The sequence below is a fragment of the Oncorhynchus tshawytscha genome, linkage group LG06, assembly GCF_018296145.1.
Source record: "Oncorhynchus tshawytscha isolate Ot180627B linkage group LG06, Otsh_v2.0, whole genome shotgun sequence".
In the NCBI taxonomy this organism is placed as follows: Eukaryota; Metazoa; Chordata; class Actinopteri; order Salmoniformes; family Salmonidae; genus Oncorhynchus; species Oncorhynchus tshawytscha.
In genome coordinates, this window is record NC_056434.1 from 76,250,060 (window position 1) to 76,272,622 (window position 22,563).

Sequence of the window (22,563 nt, forward strand, 5' to 3'; positions counted from 1 at the left end):
TTGAGTGTATTAGTGTACACTCAAGCACTGCTACTTTATGAGTTTGCTCAGCACAATCACACACATTCACACCCTCTAACACACTCCACCCAATGAAAATGATTTCATAATCCTCACCATAATAAACGTCTTTGAACAGTTTAATTGGCTCTTCCTGGAATCACTCCGTTTCACTTCATTTGATCTGATGAAAGAGTAATGTTCCCTTCCCAAGGGGTGCATACACAACACTGCACAAATAAAGCTGCAGTGGCAAATGACAGCAATAATAAACAAGGCAAATTCATACGCACTTCTGATCATTTTAGCTCAAATTGCTTTTGTTTATTAGCTAATCATGTTAATTAGCGGATCTTGTTTAAAGTGAATTTCATATTTATTCCAGGAGGATGAAAGACCATGGTTATTTGGTAAAAGTGAGGTATCAGAGGGTTGTTGGGTAAGATGTGACACAAATATTCTTTTCACACAACATTTTAAAATTACATACAGTAGACACTGCCATCTAAGAAGGTATTTTGAGCCTTTGTGACTTGGAAAGTGGGTCTACACGAAGACATGTAGTATATGTAAAGCTGAAACAGAGGGACAGAGACATGGACAACAAAAAAAGAGTATTGGTCTTTGCAGGGGAACATAATAAACCTTAGGGCCATTATTAAACAACATCCAGATATTACAGACGTGTCTTCAGCTGTATCAGGAGCTTCGAGGGCTGTTAACTTTAACTCTGTGGTTAAATAAAATAAAGATGTTTTATTGTCACACACTGGATAGGTGCAGTGAAATGTGTGGTTTTACAGGGTATCCCAACCAGATGGAATAGTAGTGGACATAAAGGAAGTGTGTATGCCCTCTTAAAAGGAAAGGTTCACCCATTTTGAATGTTATATAATTTTTGGGCATCTCCGAGTGATGTTCTACACTCTTAGAAAAAAGGGTGCTATCTAGAACCTAAATTGGTTCTTCGGCTGCCCCCTTAGGAGAACCCTTTGAAAAACAATTTTTGGTTCAAGGTAGAACCCTTTTGGGTTCCATGAAGATCCCTTTCTACAAAGGGTTCTACATGGAACCAAAAGGATTCTACCTGGAACCAAAAAAGGGTCCTCCTATGGGGACAGCCGAAGTAACCCTTTTGGAGCTCTTTTTTTCTAAGAGTGTATCGAGTCAACTATCTTTTCATATGTATCTGAGCTCTTGCTGTTCGTGCAGGCAGAAATACAGTCGGTATGACGTAGCATTGTGTAAAAGATGCTCTCACTACACTGGAAGTTAATAGGAAGATTACTTTTAGATCGCAAAAACATCAATCATACAGGTCAGATTTCAATACTGTCTGATGTCATAATGCAGGAGGTCTTCTCTTGAATGAGCCATTGATCATATATATATACATATATACATTTTTTTTTTAATAGATATTCCTACCTCGAGATATGTGTCATTTAACAGAGGGTGAACCAGATGTGTCCTCTTCAATCCAGGGTGCATTGCATGGTGCTGTTGCAAACGTCAGACTCCAATGTGAAGCACACAATCTGCAGGTTGAACATGGTGAGATTGTAGACTCCTAAATTGATAGTGCAGTTTGTTTAGGTGATTTTACAGCTAACTAGCTACTTCACATGCTGATATTGACTTTCGTATTATTGTGTGTAGCTACGTTTGCTAGCTAGCCAGCAAACTCCACACCCCCAGTCGGTATTAGATAGAAAGTCACGGCTCAGGCCGCCTGTGGGGAAAACAACCTGTGGTTACCTAGGTTTCCCTCAGTGGCTCACAGCAAAAACGTAACCTTTTTCAAACGCAATTTTCTTGTCTGCTTTTAGTCAATTACAAAACTACATTGAAGAAAAGTACAACATGTCTAAAGATGACTTTTCAACATGGCCTGCTCCCAAGCATTCTCACTACTTGGAAAACGTTATATTGTCGGGCTTCCCTCATGCCCCTGTTCATGACGGTGATAGCAGCCATGTGAGTGATTGCTAGCTAGCTACCAACCGGAACAATAAACTAGCCAAGACCACCAACACAAACAAACAGACTATACAGCTTCAAGTAGTGAATGGAGTTACAAACGGACTATACTAAACAAGTTAAATACCTTACCCATGATGAAATGTTTTCCACACACATAGAGCTATAGATACGTGTAGCCATCTTGGACACCGGCTCCCCACAATTTCCCACTAACCCACACCAAATAGCCTGAAGCCATAGGGCTCTTCTCGCAATCTATATCTCCCTACGTGGGTGCATTGCGAACCATAGGTCGGGATTTCTGACCTGGTTACATGTACATCGAACACCACATCAGCTTTTCGGCATGTTTTGTTATTTCTTTTTTTGTGTGTGTGTCAATTTTTTACCCCTTTTTTCTCCCCAATTTCGTGGTATCCAATTGTTTAGTAGCTACTATCTTGTCTCATCGCTACAACTCCCATATGGGCTCGGGAGAGACGAAGGTTGAAGGTCATGCGTCCTCCGATACACAACCCAACCAAGCCGCACTGCTTCTTAACACAGCGCACATCCAACCCGGAAGCCAGCCACACCAATGTGTCGGAGGAAACACTGTGCACCTGGCAACCTTGGTTGGCGCGCACTGCGCCCGGCCCGCCACAGGAGTTGCTTGTGCGCAATGAGACAAGGATATCCCTACCGGCCAAGCCCTCCCTAACCCGGACGACGCTAAGCCAATTGTGCGTCGCCCCACGGACCTCCCGGTCTCGGCCGGTTACGACAGAGCCTGGGCACTGCGCCACCCGGGAGGCCCTGTTTTGTTATTTCTGTATAACTAAAAATGTACTACAAAGTTGGCTCTTTTACACTGGGGTCAATGTGAAAGAATCTTTGTATTCCCGAATTTGGGGGCCGGTCAAGGGGAATTCCTTATTATTACTGAATATCAACTTGCAGTATAGAGTTAGGAATTAGAATACTAGAATGGATATGAACCGTCATATGATGGGAAAAAGGTCAGCCATTTTGGTCAGGGAGTTGGTCAACCATGGTTTGCCAGTGCTGTGATAAGATAGTGTAAAATAATGAATTTAGAGAATTATCTGCAATGCATGTTTGTTAGTTTGCTACAATGCAGTCAATCAACAGCCATACACTGGCTGAAATCAGTTGATGACAGGACTTAGACAAGTTGTAAATGCAACAAGTACTATATTGTATCATTTAATTTAAATGTAATTTATTTTAATTTCACCTTTATTTAACCAGGTAAGCTAGTTGAGAACAAGTTCTCATTTACAACTGCGACCTGGCCAAGATACGGCAAAGCAGTGCGACACAAACAACAACACAGAGTTACACATGTATTAAACAAGCGTACAGTTAATAACACATTAGGGAAAAAAAGAAAGTCTATATACAGTGTGTGCAAATGGCGTGAGGATGTAAGACAATAAATAGGCCATAGTAGCGAAGTAATTACAATTTAGCAAATTAACACTGGAGTGATAGATGAGCAGATGGTGATGTGCAAGTACAAATACTGGTGTGCAAAGGAGCAGAAAAGTAAATAAAAACAATATGGGGATGAGGAAGGTAGATTGGGTGGGCTATTTACAGATGGGCTATGTACAGCTGCAGCGATCGGTTAGCTGCTCAGATAGCTGATGTTTGAAGTTAGTGAGGGAACTCACTAACTACTGTATAAGTCTCCAGCTTCAGCGATTTTTGCAATTCGATCCAGTCATTGGCAGCAGAGAACTGGAAGGAAAGGGGGCCAAAGGAGGTGTTGGCTTTGGGGATGACCATTGAAATATACCTGCTGGATATACCACCATTGCGACCTGCATGCTACGGGTGGGTGTTGCTATGGTGACCAGTGAGCTGAGATAAGGCAGAGCTTTACCGAGCAAAGACTTATAGATGACCTGGAGCCAGTGGGTTTGGCGATAAATATGTAGCGAGGACCAGCCAACAAGAGCATACAGGTCACAATGGTGGGTAGTATATGGGGCTTTGGTGACAAAATGGATGGCACTGTGATAGACTGCATCCAATTTGCTGAGTAGAGTTTTTGAGGCTATTTTGTAAATGACATCGTCGAAGTCAAAGATCGGCATGTTAGTCCGTTTTACGAGGGTATGTTTGGCAGCATGAGTGGAGGAGGCTTTGTTGCGAAATAGATAGCCGATTATGATTTAATTTTGGATTGGAGATGCTTAATATGAGTCTGGAAGGAGAGTTTACAGTCTAGCCAGACACCTAGGTATTTGTAGTTGTCCACATATTCTAAGTCAGAACCTTCCAGAGTAGTGATGCTGGTTGGGCAGCGAACGGTTGGAGTTGGAGGCCACGGAACGAGTGTTGTATGGCATTGAAGGTCATTTGGAGGTTAGTTAACACAGTGTCCAAAGAAGGGCCAGATGTATACAGAATGGTGTCGTCTGCGTAGAGGTGGATCAGGGAATCACCCGCAGCAAGAGCGACATCATTGATATATATACAGAGAAAAGAGTCGGCCCGAGAGTATAACCCTGTGGCACCCCCATAGAGACTGCCAGCGGTCCGGACAACAAGCCCTCTGATTTGACACACTGAACTCTGTTTGAGAACCAAGGCTGTTGAGTCTGCCGATAAGAACACAGTGATTGACAGAGTCGAAGCCTTGGCCAGGTCGATGAAGACGGCTGCACAGTACTGTTTTTTATCAATGAAGGTTTTGATATATTTTTGTACCTTGAGCGTGGCTGAGGTGCACCCGTGACCAGCTCGGAAACCGGATTGCACAGCGGAGAAGGTACGGTGGGAGTCGATATGGTCAGTGATCTGTTTATTAACTTGGCTTTCGAAGACTTTAGAAAGGCAGGGCAGGATGGATATGGGTCTATAACAGTTTGGGTCTAGAGTGTCACCCCCTTTGAAGAGGGGGATGACTGCATTCACATTCCAGTCTTTAGGGATCTCGGACGATACGAAAGAGAGGTTGAACAGACTGGTAATAGGAGTTGCAACAATGGTGGCGGATAATTTTTAGAAAGAGAGGGTCCAGATTGTCTAGCCCAGCTGATTTGTACGGGTCCAGGTTTGCAGCTCTTTCAGAACATCTGCTATCTGGATTTGGGTGAAGGAGAAGCTGGGGAGGCTTGGGCAAGTAGCTGCGGGGGGTGCGGAGCTGTTGGCCGGGGTTGGGGTAGCCAGGAGGAAAGCATAGCCAGACGTAAAGAAATGCTTTTTGAAATTCTCGATTATCATGGATTTATCGGTAGTGACCGTGTTACCTAGCCTCAGTGCAGTGGGCAGCTGGGAGGAGGTGAACTTATTCTCCATGGACTTTACAGTGTCCCAAAACTTTTTGGAGTTAGAGCTACAGGATGAACATTTCTGTTTTAAAAAGCTAGCCTCTGCTTTCCTGACTGACTGCGTGTATTGGTTCCTGACTTCCCTGAAAAGTTGCATATCGCAGGGACTATTCGATGCTAATGCAGTCCGCTACAGGATGGTTTTGTGCTGGTCGAGGGCAGTCAGGTCTGGAGTCAACCAAGGGCTATATCTGTTCTTAGTTCCACATTTTTTGATAGGGGCATGCTTATTTAAGATGGTGAGGAAATTCCTTTTAAAGAACGACCAGGCATCCTCGACTTACGGGATGAGGTCAATATCCTTCCAGGATACCCGGGCCAGGTCGATTAGAAAGGCCTGCTCACTGAAGTGTTTTAGGGAGCGTTTGACAGTGATGAGGGGTGATAATGGTGGAAGTGTTTGCCGAGATCCTGATTGGAAACAGCAGAGGTGTATTTGGAGGGCAAGTTGGTGAGGATAATATCTATGAGGGTGCCAATGTTTACGGATTTAGGGTTGTACCTGGTGGGTTCCTTGATAATTTGTGTGAGATTGAGGGCATCTAGTTTAGATTGGAGGACAGCCGGGGTGTTAAGCATATCCCAGTTTCGGTCACCTAACAAAACGAACTCTGAAGATAGATGGGGGGCAATCAATTCACATATGGTGTCAAGGGCACAGCTGGGAGCTGAGGGGTGTCTATAACAGGCGGCAACAGTGAGAGACTTATTTCTGGAGGGATTCATTTTTAAAATTAGAAGCTCAAAGTGTTTGGGCATAGACCTAGATAGTATGACAGAACTTTGCAGGCTATCTCTGGAGTAGATTACAGCTCCTCCCCCTTTGGCAGTTCTATCTTGATGGAAAATGTTGTAATTGGGTATGAAAATCTCAGAATTTTTGGTGGCCTTCCTAAACCAGGATTCAGACACGGCAAGGACATCAGGGTTTGCAGAGTGTGCTAAAGCAGTGAGTAAAACAAACTTAGGGAGGAGGCTTCTGATGTTAACAAGCATGAAACCAAGGCTTTTTCGTTTACAGAAGTCAACAAATGAGAGTGCCTGGGGACACGCAGAGCCTGGGTTAACCTCCACATCACCCGAGGACAGAGGAGGAGTAGGATGAGGGTACGGCAAAAGACTATCAAAACTGGTCGTCTAGTGCGTTGGGGACAGAGAATAAAAGGAGCAGAATTCTGGGCGTGGTAAAATAGATTCAGGGCATAATGTACAGACAGGGGTATGGTGGGGTGCGGGTACAGTGGAGGTAAACCCAGGAACCGAGTGAAGATAAGAGAGATTGCATCTCTGGACGGGCTAGTTATGCTGGGTGAGGTCACCACATGTGTGGGAGGTGGGACAAAGGATGTATCTGAGGCATGTTGAGTGGGACTAGGGGCTCCGCAGTAAACTAAAACAATGATAACTATCCTAAACAACAGTGTATAAGACATATTGACATTTGAGAGAGACATAAAGCGAGGCATAAAGCAATCACAGGTGTTGATTGGGAGAGCTAGCTAAGACAACACCTAATCAGCTAAGACAACAACAACAGGTAAAATAGTGATGAATGGGCAGAGAGGGTCGGTTAACTACACACAGGGCCTGGGGTTTGAGGCTGGGGCCGACAGATAAACAAAAAATAAACTAAATGGAGTACCGTGATTAATGAACAGTCCAGCAGGTGATCATAGGGTCCAGTGAACAGCAATAGATGGAACAGGGAAGCAGTAGGGTAGTCCTTACCAAGCTAGCACGCGGGAGACACAGCGTTTAAGGTTAGCAGGCCGGGGTAAGTAGAAGCGTCTGGTCTGATGTCCGGCAAAGCCCGGTTGAGGGCACAGGATGGGGTAATTATTTTGCTATCTGGCCCGGACCCTTTGTCGACACGGCGCCCTGCCGTACCACCACAACTGGTCCGGGCCAGATAGTGAAAGAATTATTGGAGTTTGCTAGCTGGGAGAAGCGCCTGGCTCGCGGCTAACTGGTGCTAGCTTTGAGGCAAGGGCGTTAGCCACTATAACCACTCGGTAGCAGCTAGATAGGAGCGATGATCCGATGCAAAGATCCAGAGCTTACAGCAAGGATCCGGTGGAGTAGTGGATTCTAGTCATGTGATCACAGAGTAGGCCGGGAGGTGGGCCTCGCTCAGGGTTAGCTTTGGGGCTGGGTCACTCGGTGGCAGCTAGCTAGCTGTGATGATCAGGAGTAATGGTCCAGGGTTTACGGCAGGAATCCAGCGTTGTAGTGGAGAAAACTGTACGATACTGGCAGGCTGGCAAGTATTATCCAGGCTAAAACGGCTGGTGTCTGTGCAGAAGGTAAAGGCCGCTAGCAGTGGCTAACAATGACTGAATAGCTACTAGCTAATTAGCTGGTTAGCTTCTGATGGAGGTTCTGGCTATAAGGTCTAAGAAATAGCGTATCCGTGTCACATTGAGTAAGGCGGGTTACTGGAAGGGATATTTAATTTAGAAATGGAAAAGAGATTGAAAATAAAATGAAATATATACAAAAAATACAAAAAGTAAACAAGAGGACAGTTTTCCAAGAAATGTATTACATTTTATTTATTCAGGATAGCCCAATTGAGACCAGGGTTTCATTCCTAATGGTGCCCTGAGTACAAAATAAGGCTTCCATTTCCCCCATTCTGGAACTTTGAGGGTTTATGACAGGGTTTCCTAACTGGCGGTCTTTAATCGGTTTTATTTGTCTCCCCCCCAAGTTTTCTGTGTAAAACAAAAATGTAAGGAAGGTTGGAAATGATTATGTTTTAGTAAAATATTTGGTCTGTTTGGGATTATTGCCGTCAACTTGCAGTCTACAAATGATTTGCAATTATGTTTTCCGGCCCCCCAACCATCCGCTCAAGAAAAAAATGACCCGCGGCTGAATCTAGTTGATGATCCTTGGTTTATGACATAGCTCCTCTAGTAATTTAATATGTCGTTATCAATAAAACATCACTATATGATGCATAGTGTTCAATTTGGCTGCTGGGAGGCAAGGAGACACCCAGCTCCACCAAAACCATTGGCAAGGGATTGTTAAATAAATGTTATAACTATATTTGGTTTTAATATCATCACCTCAGAACAACACAGTTCGGTTTATTCCACATTTAAAAGATTGATCATCAGAGTTAAACAGAAAGTAACTGCATGCTTTTCATGATCAGTAAACATCAATTAAATCACGTCATTTCAGATACTTGAGGGTAGCGTATCCATTTGGCATGTAGCTAGCTAGACAGCAATATGTGTTATTTAGCTTGCTTTATCAGAGATTATGCTTTTGGAAAGAGCCTGACATTGTCAAAGTTGTCAGTCAGACTTCTGTCATCACCACTATAAATGGCAAGCAAATCTAACAATATAGCCATCTGGTTTATCCCCTGAAAGTTAGCTTGTTAACTAGCCATATTAACGTGATCTGTTATTAGCTAGCTAGCCAATGTGATGTGGTCCATCAATCAATGTATCGTCTGAGATTCCTAAAGATTGGAAAGCGGACGCGATTATCCCCCTCTTCAAAGGGGGAGAAACTCTAGACCCAAACTGTTACAGACCTATATCCATCCTGCCCTGCCTTTCTAAAGTCTTCGAAAGCCAAGTGAACAAACAGATCATCGACCATCTCGAATTCCACCGTACCTTCTCCGCTGTGCAATCTGGTTTATGAGCTGGTCACGGGTGCACCTCAGCCACGCTCAAGGTCCTAAACAATATCATAACTACCGTCAATAAAAAACAGTACTGTGCAGCCGTCTTCATCAACCTGGAAAAGGCTTTCGACTCTGTCAATCACTGTATTCTTATCGGCAGACTCAACAGCCTTGGTTTCTCTAATGACTGCCTCGCCTGGTTCACTAGCTACTTCTTAGATCGATTTGACACACTGAACTCTGAGGGTCTGTTGTCCGGACCTCTGGCAGTCTCTATGGGGATGCCACAGGGTTCAATTCTCGGGCCAACTCTTTTTCTCTGTATATATCAATGATGTCGCTCTTGCTGCTGGTGATTCTTTGATCCACCTCTACGCAGACGACACCATTCTGTATACATCTGGCCCTTCTTTGGACACTGTGTTAACAAACCTCCAAACAAGCTTCAATGCCATACAACACTCCTTCCGTGGCCTTCAACTGCTCTTAAATGCTAGTAAAACTAATTGCATGCTCTTCAACCGATCGCTGCCCGCACCCACCCGCCTGCCTAGCATCACTACTCTGGACAACGGTTCTGACTTAGAATATGGGGGCAACTATACATACCTAGGTGTCTGGCTAGACTGTAAACTCTCCTTCCAGACTCACGTTAAGCATCTCTAATCTGAAGTTAAATCTAGAATTGGCTTCCTATTTCGCAACAAAGCCTCCTTCACTCATGCTGCCAAACATACCCTCGTAAAACGGACTATCCTGACGATCCTTGACTTCGGCGATGTCATTTACAAAATAGCCTCAAACACTCTGCACAGCAAATTGGATGCAGTCTATCAAAGTACCGTCCATTTAGTCACCAAAGCCCCATATACTACCCACCATTGCGACCTGTATGCTCTCATTGGCTGGTCCTTGCTACATATTTATCGCCAAACCCACTGGCTCTAGGTCATCTATAAGTCTTTGCTAGGTAAAGCTCTGCCTTATGTCAGCTCACTGGTCACCATATCAATACCCACCCGTAGCATGTGCTCCGGCAGGTATATTTCACTGGTCATCCCCAAAGCCAACACCTCCTTTGGCCGCCTTTCCTTCCACTTCTCTGTTGCCAATGACTGGAACAAATTGCAACAATTACTGATGTTGTAGACTTATATCTCCCTCACTAACTTCAAGCATCGTCTGTCAGAACAGCTAACCGATAGCTGCAGCTGTACACAGCCCATCTGTAAATAGCCCATCCAACCAACTACCTACCTCATCCCCATATTTGTTTTTGTTTTTTTCTGCTCTTTTGCACACCAGTATTTATACTTGCACATCCTCATCTGCACATCTATCACTCCAGTGTTAATTGCTCAATTGTAATTACTCGTCTTTATTTATTGCCTTACCTCCTTACTTCATTTGCACACACTGTATACAGATTTTCGATTATGTTATTGATTGTAACCTTGTTTATCCCATGTGTAACTCTGTTGTTGTTTTTGTCGTACTGCTTTGCTTTATCTTGGCCAGGTCGCAGTTGTAAATGAGAACTTGTTCTCAACTGGCCTACCTGGTTAAATAAAAGTGAAAAAAAATGTAGCCTATCATGTCTGTCAGCAGCAATTAACCTAAACCACTCATACTTTAATAGTTCACTTTTATTTTCTATCACTCAAATATCCAATTAATGGTGGCCAATATTTAGAGATATCGTGAATCAACCCTCAAATATCTGAAATTACATGAACAATTGATGTTTAATGATCATGTTGACTTTGGTGCATGCAGTTACTTGCTGTTTAACTCTGATGGTAGAGCTTAATGTGCGCAAATGTTTTGCATGGAATAATCAGAAATGTGTAGTTCTGACTGCTCTTCAAGATCGAGGTGATGATATTACAACCAAATAGTTACCATTACAACCAAATAGTTACCATTACAACCAAATAGTTACCATTTATTTGCCAATCCCTTGAGAACGGCACCTAGTTGTCAATGGATTTAGCATAGCTGGGGGTCTCCTTGTCCCCCCAGCAGGAAAATCGAACACTCTACACCTTATTGTGACATTTTATTGTGACAACCTATAGGATCTCAATGGCCAGAGCATAGAGATAGCATTGCATTGTGGGTTGTGTAGTCAACTTGAGCTGCAACAGATTTCCACAAAGATTTTCACATTGCTACCAACCGTACAATGCCAAAATTAAACATTTGTTCACAAAAAATATTGTTCTCACATGTTAGTGTTATTTAGCACGGTTCATTATAGGAATTACTGATTTTGGGTGGATTTTTCCTTTAAGGACAATGTAGTTAAATGCTGGCAGTTAAATGCTGCGTTCACCTGTGAGGTAGGGAAGAAAGAGGCTGAACTGAAAAGGGACTATTTCATTTCCTGTAAACATACATGCTGCGATGTGGGCCTGTTGCCATGGGGACTGGGGTCCAGGCAACCTGCTGTTTTGACTGGATTTTGATGATGATTGATAATTACTACCTGGCATTTGGTCCCCATCTTCATAAACATATGGCTAGATTTGCCCTCCACGTTATATCTGGCAAATTGTTCCCTTTGATAATAGGTTTTTAATGTTCCACAGTTGACGTTTGTTGGGCATAGAAATACTTTTCTCATGTAATTATATTTGCGGTTATACAAGTCCCAGAAATAGAATCGATTTCACATTGAATTTATGTGACCTATCCAGGATGGTGGCAGAATTTAATTTACAAATTCTTTTGACAAACAAAAGGATAGAGGGTGTTGTCAGTTGTCGCATATTGAAATTTGAGCATTTGAAAATGGCTATTGTTGCATTGACTTTTATTGTTATTCAAATAGGAATTTGTTGTATTTTTAATTTCCATGATAAGAGCATTATGATACTTGTTAGCTTACATAAAGAGGCAATTGGAAGCCATGTCAGTATACAGTATTAAGCTCTGAAGGGATAACAAGCTGTCACGTTGTTTAACTACCTAAATGACCCACTGTGCACTTACTAGCATACTTCTGTACTTGTCACACTATATTTCACATCTCTGAGCTCCTGCAGTATAAGTAAACCACAGAGATGAAAGGAAATCCAAAGGCAAAGCTTTATATGAGTTACAAAGACTATAGGAATGCAAAAAAGCCCGGGTTCTGTTAGAGAGATAATGATCCCTCATCCTCCCCTGTCAGTCAGCGTACTGAAGGAATCGTCTTTGAGGAAAATGGAAAGGACCACATAATACACAATTTGTTGGAAATTAGGAGGTTGGCTGGGGAATAACATGTTAAACATAATGCCAGAGGATGAGAGAAGATCAAATAAAGATCAAATACATTTTTATAAAATCACAGTGCTGCCCCCATCTCCCTTACTCCTCGCCTCTCTGTGTTACCCTCACTGTGTGACATTTCTAAATGAGGATCAAAGGCAACCTGCATACACTGAGTGTACAAAACATTAAGAACATCTTCCTAATACTAATAATACCCCCAATTCGTCAGGGCATGGACTCTACAAGGTTCTGGCCCATGTTGACCACAATGCTTCCCACAGTTGTGTCAAGTTGGCTGGATGTCCATTGGGTGGTGGACCATTCTTGATACACACAGGAAACTGTTTAGTCTGAAAACCGCAGCAGAGTTGTAGTTCTTGACACAGTCAAACCTATGTGCCTGGCACCTACTACCATACCTCATTCAAAGGTACTTACATATTTTGTCTTGCCCATTCACCCTCTGAAAGGCACACATAAAATTGTCTCAAGGCTTCAAAATCCTTCTTTAACATGTCTCCTCTTGTTCATCTACACTGATTGAACATTTAACAGGTGACATCAGTAAGGGATCATAGCTTTCACCTGGACTCACCTGGTCAATCGTTGTCATGGAAAGAGCAGGTGTCCTTAATGCTTTGTACACTCAGTGTATATGGAAGAGAGATATATACTTGTGTAAACATTAGGTTAAGACCTTAAGGCTGGGTGGGTCCCACCTTAGGCTGTTGTTTACTGGGGGATTTAGCTCATTTCTAGAAGTCTGTTTAATCCTAGAGTACCTGTAATACTGTGTCTTGACCTGTGTCAGGAGTAGTGAGCTTCCCTCTGTTAGAGCCCCCTTTCAAACACATCAGACTCAGTGACTGTGAAAATGTCACATCAATGGAGCTACCCAGCAGGAAAAACATACACAATCAGAAAGTTTGCTTCCAGTAGGGATTTTATGTGCTGTTATTTAAAAAAAGATATTTTTTTTGCTGTAGAGTTGTACATATGCTTGAATAATGGGTGAATCAGGAATAATGGGTGTTCACTAAAAGTGGAAATAATGGAAATGAAAAAGGAAAAATATGTATGCAAATCCTGTCTCTTTCAACCAGCTCTCGCTTCCTCCATCCTAATCTCTTTCTGTCTCTCTCTCTCTCTGTTTAGTGAACAGGTAGAACAGTAATCACTAACGAGTGATTGCATGCTTGGCATTATGTGTTGTGTTTCAACGTCCCCAGTGTTCACTGAGAATAAGCAAACCACATTCTTCATTAAATTTAGAATAGCTCTCAGCAACTAAATTATGTATTCTGCTGTGGTTGCATTTATATTCTACATGGCCTCTTCACTAACAAATACTTTTTTCTGGGAACCTTACAAATATTCGAGTGTACACGACTATTATGCAACATCTATGAATAGGGTGAAATACATTTTTAAAAACCTTAAATTCCTATAAGATTATAATAAATAAACCCTGTATACTGTTTATTTTGAAAACTGTGTCATCTGTAAGAATTTCTATTCTTTTGTAAATAGAACGTATCTTTTCAATTTTGATGCATCTGATGTTCTGACCATTTTCTCTAAATGACTAGGCATGGAAATAAGCCTGAGGCTACAGGAGGGGCGTAGATCACCTGTCAAATGCCAGAGTGAGAATTATTAGCATGTCAGACAAGTCAGACGCTGACTGCTGTTCATAACTTAATAACACAGATCAAATGTGTTAGCTCACCACATACTAATGTCCTCTCTGAAGAATAAATCGACTTTATGTGGACATTAGCCTTGTTTTGTTGTTCAAATAATACCCTGTACTTTAAACAACACTGGTGCTCAGAGGGGATTTTCAACCTGAAGGAAAAACATGAAGTTGTTCTGCAACTAACAGGCTTTCTTACTGTGTCTCCATTCTCTGTGTATGATCTTTGGCCTCATCTGGGTCACAGGGTTGTAGTGAAACGATCTCTCCCTTTTGTTGGGAAGATGTCGGACTTTCAAAAGCATATTTGTACGTCAATGAAATATAGGCCCTCCCCTGATTTAGTTTCATAGTCATGTGGGAATAAAAAAAGAGAAGTTGCTATTTTGGACCAAGAAAGTCAAAGTGGCACTTGCGTCAGCATTGCTTCAGTAAAGAGGGCAACTCATTTGTATGTGGTTGTGGATTTATTTCACTGAGTACAGCAGCATTTCACAAGATGTTGTTGCAGCAGCACTATTTTAGCGAGGAAGCATTTTAGTGTTATATTGCACCATCGCTCTACCATTGCCAGCTCAGATTTAAATAGTGTAGTTCAAAACAGGAGCGTACAGTATGTGTATGAAGTCTGTAATTTCAAGCTATCAAGACATAATCATGGTAGTATTTAGATTGAATGTTATTCAACACTTTTCTACAGTGTTCTTTTTATTCATTGCTGCATAATCTCAGGAAATCTGTCAGATGAATGTCCACTGTTGACGAGTCCTTCACATCCTGTGGCAGCGCTGTCTATGTGGAACTTCAGAAACCATTCGGAGGTGTCTAAGGGCTTTTGCAAACGTGCCGTCCACAGAATGATAATGAAGTTCTAGCCCTTAATTGAATTGGAGAAATTAGACAAGGTACTGTCAGACGTTAAGAGGAGCGTTGGACTGCATCAAAAGATCAAGTTGTCAGCTTGCATCGCTGTTGAATTCCTTGTGACTTTCATGCCTCGGGGGTGCTGTTCATTGACAGAAATGATGGATTTGCCCCAAGGGGTTATTTTATGTCTGCCAATGCCAAGAGAGCAAGCTATTATCCAAGGTAACTTATGTATTCGACCTGCACTCTAAATCTCTGCCACTTTTTACAGCTGGCCATTTAAACAGCTGTGTATTCCTCAAGGGGTTTAAACCAGCAACCTTCATATTCAACCTTAAGTCAGGTCAGTGACCCAAAAAAGGCCAGAGCAGACCTAATGCATGTGTGTTATTGTGAGGAGGGTGCCTTATTTAACTGCCATCAAGGAACATGATCAGTGGCATCCAGGACCAGAATAATAAAAGGATTCCGCACATTTCTCCACTTGACCTTGAGGCTCATTTGAAGTCGATATCCTGAAAGTCTGAGGGGAGCTTTTTGATGTTTTCTTTTTTTTAACTAGCACAGATGTCCGCAGATCCATGTCAAACCCATGGCTTCAGCTCAAAGACAAATATCTGATGTAGTCAGAGGAGTTAACACACACGATTAGTTCTGCCTCAGAAAAATATTTTGCACTATAACCAAATTACACGTTATAAATTGTGAGTGAATTGCATTATCAGTTTCTAAATCAAGTGTCAACCCCCTCAATCATGGACACACAGCTGTGTAAATCAAACATACTTCTAAAAGCACTATCTGGAAATCTGTGAATCTCAACCATAGTCATCATAATGGGCATGTAACCTTTGACTCCCAGTCTTCACATCTGCAGCATTTGACCTGTGAAATGTGCACCGCACATAAAGTGTTTTACGCGATACGCTCTGAGTTACATGCTCAATGTCATGAGTTTACGGATTGGGTTTCTAAAAAAGGCCCACATCAAGAGGATTATTTAGTCACATCCCACTGTGCAAAAACGGGTTGATTCAATATTGTGGTAGAAAGTCAATATTTCAACCCCCCAAATGTATGTGATGACACTGAATCAACGTGCAAAAAGTAGTCAATGTAAAGGCATTTCCTATTTTTTTTCATCCAACTTTTAACCCAAATCTAATGACATGGTGATATTTTTTGTTGATTTCACATTGAATTCACAATAGTTGACAACTCAACCAAATGTAAATCAAAACTGGAGGTTATACTGATGTCTGTGCCGTGGGTTATTCCTACATAGGCATATTCTAGATATGAAATCTCTTGTTTAAATTGATGATACATGGTGAAAAACAAATCTAAGTGAGGTAGAGCTCAGGTCAGCTCGTTTGTATTACCATTCATGAGTCATCCATTATGCAGACTATTGGATTTCATGTTATTATAAGACTTCAACTTTATAGAGAAAGAAAGAGAGAGAAAAATACAGTACAGCAAAGCCAAGTAGCCTGAAAACTTGCAGTTACCAAGCTGATTACAGATCTTGGTGTAATTTTCCTTGCCTTTTTCTCTGGCTGTTTTGGAAAGAGCGTGAAGTAAAAGGTCATTGAGTCACAATAGCTTTCACCTCCTGTGATTACTTCCTCCTCGATTTCATTGGGCTTTGTTTTGCTTAATTTTTTTCCCTTCAAACCTTGATGAGAATTTGATCTGGCAAAAAATTATTCCCCTTGGCTGCCTCTAACCTTGGACATGATTTAATTGTAATTGCACACGAAATGCCTCTTTGAACTACTTGACTGAACCTGGCTCGAATCAAGTGCCTCCTCTCTCCTTTGAGTTTATCATTGTTTTTGTTACCAGGGAAGGCAGTCTGCCAAGGTGTTACAATACAGTTGTTGCTCAATGTAAAATGTGGGCGTTCAAATACTTTGGAGGTTTTAAATACTTTATGGTGTAATTAATGTGTACTGTGGAATTATCTGCCTACAAAGAAGTCCAATCAAACATGTTTATGTGTCGTTAGCAATGTTGAAGATCTCAAATCAGCAAGTTACAAGGAAACTAATAATGGGAATAATGATTAGATCAGTGCATGTGTTGTGCAACAACATGACCTAGTGTTCTCATAGATTTAACTTTACAGGATGGGAATTGTTATTCAGTTGTTTATATAGTTTTAACGCTACACTCCTGTGACATAGAAAGGAAATGTTTATTTACGAAGTGCTTATTACACAAATGATTCAGAAGAATCAGCTTGCTTGTCTTCCTTCCCTGGGCTCTGTGTGTGGTTGCCTTCCTTTCCCCAGAAACATTGCCTCTAGGATACTAACCAGCATGTGTTTTGTCCCCATCTTCTCAGCCCCTAACCTGAAGGGTCGGCCACGGAAGAAGAAGCTGTCAGTGTCCCAGCGAAGGGATTCCCAGGGCCACAGTCAGGGGCCTCAGGGGCCCCAAGAACCCAGCACCCTAGAGAACAAGTCTCCCACCAAGGTATACCACTCACCTAACATTTGATTCAATTGCGGCCATGCATAAAGATGGCGGCCACCATGTACTTACCACAAATATCTGAATTCCTCCATCTTTATGCACCTTCGCCATTCACTTCAGTTTACTTCATATTGATTGAATTCAATTTTTAAAGGTCGTGATTTGTATGAATGACATAATTTTATTTCAGCGGGTGATATAATTATTTTGACAGAATCATTAAATAGTCCCCCCCCCCCTACACACACACACTTCACGTTGAGTGTAAGCCCTTCAACTTCCACTATTTTATTTCCTACAGGTAAAACCTAACTGCAAGATAACAGTTCCTACCAGCAGGGGCACAACGACCAAACCCAGGATCTGTAAAAAGGCATCTGTGGAGGAGAAGGTGGAGAGGGAGGAGAAGATGGAGAGGGAGGAGAAGGTGGAGAGGGAGGAGAAGGTGGAGAGGGAGGAGAAGGTGGAGAAGGTGGAGAGGGAGGAGAAGGTGGAGAGGGAGGAGAAGGTGGAGGAGGAGAAAGAAGAACCAGAAGAGAACCAATCAGAAGAGAGTGGTGCAGACGAGCAGGCCTTCCTAGTAGCCCTATACAAGTACATGAAAGAGAGGGACACACCTATTGAGAGGATCCCCTTCCTGGGATTTAAGCAGAGTGAGTGAAATATATTTATTTTATGTTCATATGAGCTTTGAATATAGGATATATGATCTTCACACACCTGTCAAACGCATTATATGTGCATTCATAAGGGTTCTTCACACGGTCAGAACATGCAAGACATCTCGCTCAGATGTTTCAACAATGAGGTTTCACATGCTAGGGAAGATGATATCTTATATATAGAACCATACAAGAATGGTCATTCAATATTATTGTCTTGGCACAGCCATGCGTCATTGTGGTGGATTCACTCTATACGAAAAGACGCGATTTGTATTGTACTTTACTCTCTCTATACAAGTTTTTACATAAATGTAAGTTCCGGTTCACAAATAACCCCATGTATATATTTAGAAAGAGATGTCATCTTCACACCAAAGATGCAGTTCTTAAGTAGGTCATTGTGGTTGAGATGATATGAGAGTGGCTCAGTATGCATGCATACGGTAGTTACTGAGTCTGCAGCATAGCATCATTTGTATCGAGGCATAATGCCAACTGTTTTACATACAGTACATGTTCTGAATTACAAACCAAGCAACATCATAATGCTTTTCTCATTAAAGCCCCCAATAATGCAGTTTAAACTCGTCCTTGGCAACATGACTGTTTAAAAAAAACATAACTAATTCAAAATATGCTCAGACGCAATCAGCTTTCATTATTCCTTTCAGCCACTGCAATAGCCTCATTTATCAAAGCAAAACTTTCCTATTATGGAAATTGTGTTTCTGGTATTTTCTTTCATGAGTGGTTTATAATTAAGATAAGGACTGTTTAAAAGCACTGGATTGTTGAACGGTATACACATGTATTCCTGTCCTCTTTTGATGTGCCTCCTACACGTTTTGTGTGATTGTTAACAGAAGCCATTCAATTACATCTTCCTTTCTAAGCCACTGGCTCTGAAATGCACACAGAGCAACCAATTTCACTTCGTCTAATGCACAATGTAGGGCAGACAGCGCAGCGTAGATAGAGGCAAAATACTGTAAATGAATCTTTCAATCTATCCCCTTTTATTTGAACGGCATATTCTACACAGTGCAAGGCTATAGCTCTGGCTCAAAGTTTCTTATCTGTTCCACCAGAAAGGAGGCTTATTTTCTTTTATTTAGCTTTAGCAGTTTGCCTGGATGCTGCACAGGACGTAAGATAAATGGACTTCAGAAGAAGAAAAGGTCACATGACAAAAAGAGGTTTCATTATCTTCCATTCAGTTGGGTAAACAGCTATTCCCAGCGTTGGTACCACATTCTGAATGTGCGATGGAAGTGAGTGTGAGGACAAAATGGGACAGGGAGGGGGCTGGGAGTGTGTGTCAAGGTTGGTACAGTTTGACATCACATTGCACACTTTGAATGGCCTTGGTCACAAATTGGAGAGTGGGGAGTTAGGGAATTGGTATGCGTATTGTTGGGTGGGGCGGCGGGGGAGGTGATGCGCATTATTTCAGGCTGCCTTTAGAGAGGTTCTTTATGCCTTGTTTCTAATTTGCCTGTTTGAATGTCTGTTTTAGTGTACATTGTGTTTTGTCATCCTTATCGTTGTGATAATGCCCCGTTGAATAGAGTGAATTAGAGAAAAAACAGGGAGCAAGTCATCTAAGAAAGAACTATTCTCCCATTTTCTTTCGTTTTTCTGTCCTTCCTAATTCTGCTCGCTGTTGTGGTAATTACAGCAGAGGCATAACAGCCCCATTAATAAGCCATAGCTGCTATCCAGTTGCAAAACACAATGCTACTCTCTGCAGTTCAAATAGAACCCACCAGCTTCCTTTGTAATTCTCCCTGTGTATTGACAACAGACACGGAAGAGCAGGGAGGAAAAATCAATGCTGTCAAATGCGGAGATAGGAAAATGCCATTTTGACAAATGCAAGCCTTTGTGTACGCAGAGATTGAATTTTGATGGATTTCTCCCTAGGCGAGCCTTCCTTATTTATAGGTCTTCATATAAAAATGTTAAACAATGATGTTACAGAAAGCAGATACCAATGTCATTGTTTGGAAAATCTTACAATAACCTGGGTTAATTGTTTGCAGGGAAATATACTGTCTTTGTATTTTGATTATAATCACTATTTTGTACAATACCTATAATCAATTTGATATCGTCTGTTATTGGATCTTTGCATGTAAAATTCTATGCAAAATTGCATTTGCATTTGTGCCAACATTGTTAATGAGTGCTAAAATGTTAAGTATTACCAGATGCTCATAATGGTCTTTATTCAAATCCCCTTCAGCTGAATTGTTACATGAGCTAGCTAGGTGTCAGGCTGTATCTACCTGTAGTTTATGTAGCTATGTGACAGTATCTTTGTATGTGATGATCTAGCTGAATACCATTGATCTCCCTGTTTGTTGTCCCTCTAACAGTAAACCTTTGGACTATGTTTCAAGCTGCTCAGAAACTCGGAGGATATGAGTTGGTAAGTGTTTACATATGTCCTGCTCCATACTTAACTTTTATTTTCTTTAGGCTGCCTCAGTCGTGTTTTTCTCCAAAAATCTTGGTCAGGCCCACATTTTGCAAAATGATGCCGGTGTTTTAAACCCCCTCTAAGTGGAAAACACATGTTACTCTCCCATGTCAAGGAAATTGGTGAAGTCTGTCATTTTTTCCCATGTTCAGGCTCTAAAATAAAGTGCACTATTATACACAGCGAGACAGCAGAGCAGGGACATTTCACTTGGCAGCCTACCCCACATTTGTTCGGTACTAATGTGGGAAGTGTTTCCAACATTTTTAAGTCTTTTGATGTGAAAAGTAAACGCATTGCGAATGCCGGTTAGTTCATTTGCCACATATAGTCATACAGAGAGACGAGCCGCAAACTATAAACAGGAAACTAGTCATGTAATCGGGATGTTTTTCCTTTTAAAGCCTTTTTATCTGAGGATGATTATCAGTCTTTCATGCCTGCTGCTGTCTTTGTGAGCAGGAAGTTGTGTGGTTGGTTTGAGTATATATTTAATGGTGTAACTCGTCACTCTGGCATCTTAATGCATATATTCCACTGTACTGTACTTTTCCCTCTTACCCTTGCTGTGGTACAGACGGTTGTTGCCAGCTACAGCTGGTAGCATGTTATGGAGATGGTTTTGCATTACAAAGTAGTGTTATAGTCTTTGTAGCAAACTGAATAACTTTGTTAGTGTTATCCAGGGGAAATGACTAGCATCTATAACGATGTTGTTACAGCATTTTATTATGTTATATGATACAGCGTTATAAAAATCTGTTTCTCTCTCTCAGATCACAGTTCGCCGACAGTGGAAAAATGTATATGATGAGCTGGGTGGTAACCCAGGAAGCACAAGTGCCGCCACATGCACACGAAGACACTACGAGAGGTGAGTTATTAACAAAGCGCTGTCCCATTTTCCTAATGCAGTGGAGGAAGAGGAATGCTACTCTCAGCCTCAGTATCAGGTGCATGTCAACTTTGCTTAGGGAAGTAAGGCTTCCTTCCTATCTCGACATGATGTCCTAAGCCGTGCCCACAGACACTCTCTCACCCTGCTGCTCCATGCATACTAACACAGAGCACAACTATATTCACCAAACCAGTCACACATCTCTCTCTAACCAGCCTTTATTATTGAGAGGGTCCCTGAACCAAAGCAAACAGCAAACAGATATGATCCTGGGGGAGACTGGAGGATATTATGCATGCACACACACATTCTCAAGGTTAAACAAATGCTGTGTGCTTAATACAAGATAACCTCTCTTTCATAAAGCCTTCCTCTTACGGCTAGTCATCTCTGAACCCCCCCCCAGGCTGATATTTTCATGCCTCCGCAATGCTACGGAACAGATTTACCTGTCAAAAGAGGGGCATGCAGAGCAATATCACGCATGCATATGGGTGAGTATGTGTATAGACCTAGGCAAATGACAAACAAAGTCAGGCTGAATTGCTCAGTCAATGTGTGTAGGTTTATCTATGCTCTATGTACGAGTGCATACAAAATTTAATACAGTATTTGAATGATATCAAATAGCACTGCAGCTTTAAACCTCCTGCGCAGCCAGAAGGGACTGTATTTGCTCTGCCATTAAAAGCCCTTTCACAGCCCTGCATGGTTAGGAGGACTGGTATAGACAGTGTCAGCACAGCACACAGCACAGGGGGCTGGAGGGGACCAGTGAGGTGTTACTGCTGGCCTTTCTCAATAGAGCCACAGAAAGCTGGGAAATTGTGCTGAATCAATACAAACCAATAATATCTCCACTGCAGAGAATATCACCCTGTCAGAAAGAGAGCGGGAAATCTCAGCTGAACTCAGACAGACCATGGGATGAGAATTTTAGCTGAGGCTCACTATTCCAGTAGCTAGGAGGGCAATTAACTTCATTGTATTAGCTCAGCAAACAAAGCTATTCTCTCTCCCTTGGAAGTATATGATAAATGACCCCATTTGTGGGTTTGGTGAAGTATATGTTTGGTCCCTGGTGGCATCTTTTATTTCTCTTAATGATTACTCAGCGTTGAAAACACAATGAGCGATTTAAACTAGAGCATGCAGCATTTCTCCCAACGTCTTTTGATTTGGTATTGGAACATTTCGGTTGTAATTGCACTAGATTAACTGAACGCGCTCATCTTGGTCTTTT

At 41.9% G+C, this 22,563-nt stretch overlaps 1 protein-coding gene across 1 annotated transcript in view; it reads left to right on the top strand.

Moving 5' to 3' along the window:
* LOC112253105 (AT-rich interactive domain-containing protein 5B-like) overlaps positions 1-22,563 on the top strand; it is a 64,917-nt gene that overhangs the window by 25,719 nt on the left and 16,635 nt on the right. Inside the window, exons 5-8 of the mRNA XM_024425037.2 lie at positions 17,145-17,275; positions 17,577-17,928; positions 20,319-20,371; positions 21,199-21,296. Of these exons, the coding sequence (XP_024280805.2) occupies positions 17,145-17,275; positions 17,577-17,928; positions 20,319-20,371; positions 21,199-21,296 (634 nt within the window). The remainder of the gene's footprint in view (positions 1-17,144; positions 17,276-17,576; positions 17,929-20,318; positions 20,372-21,198; positions 21,297-22,563) is intronic.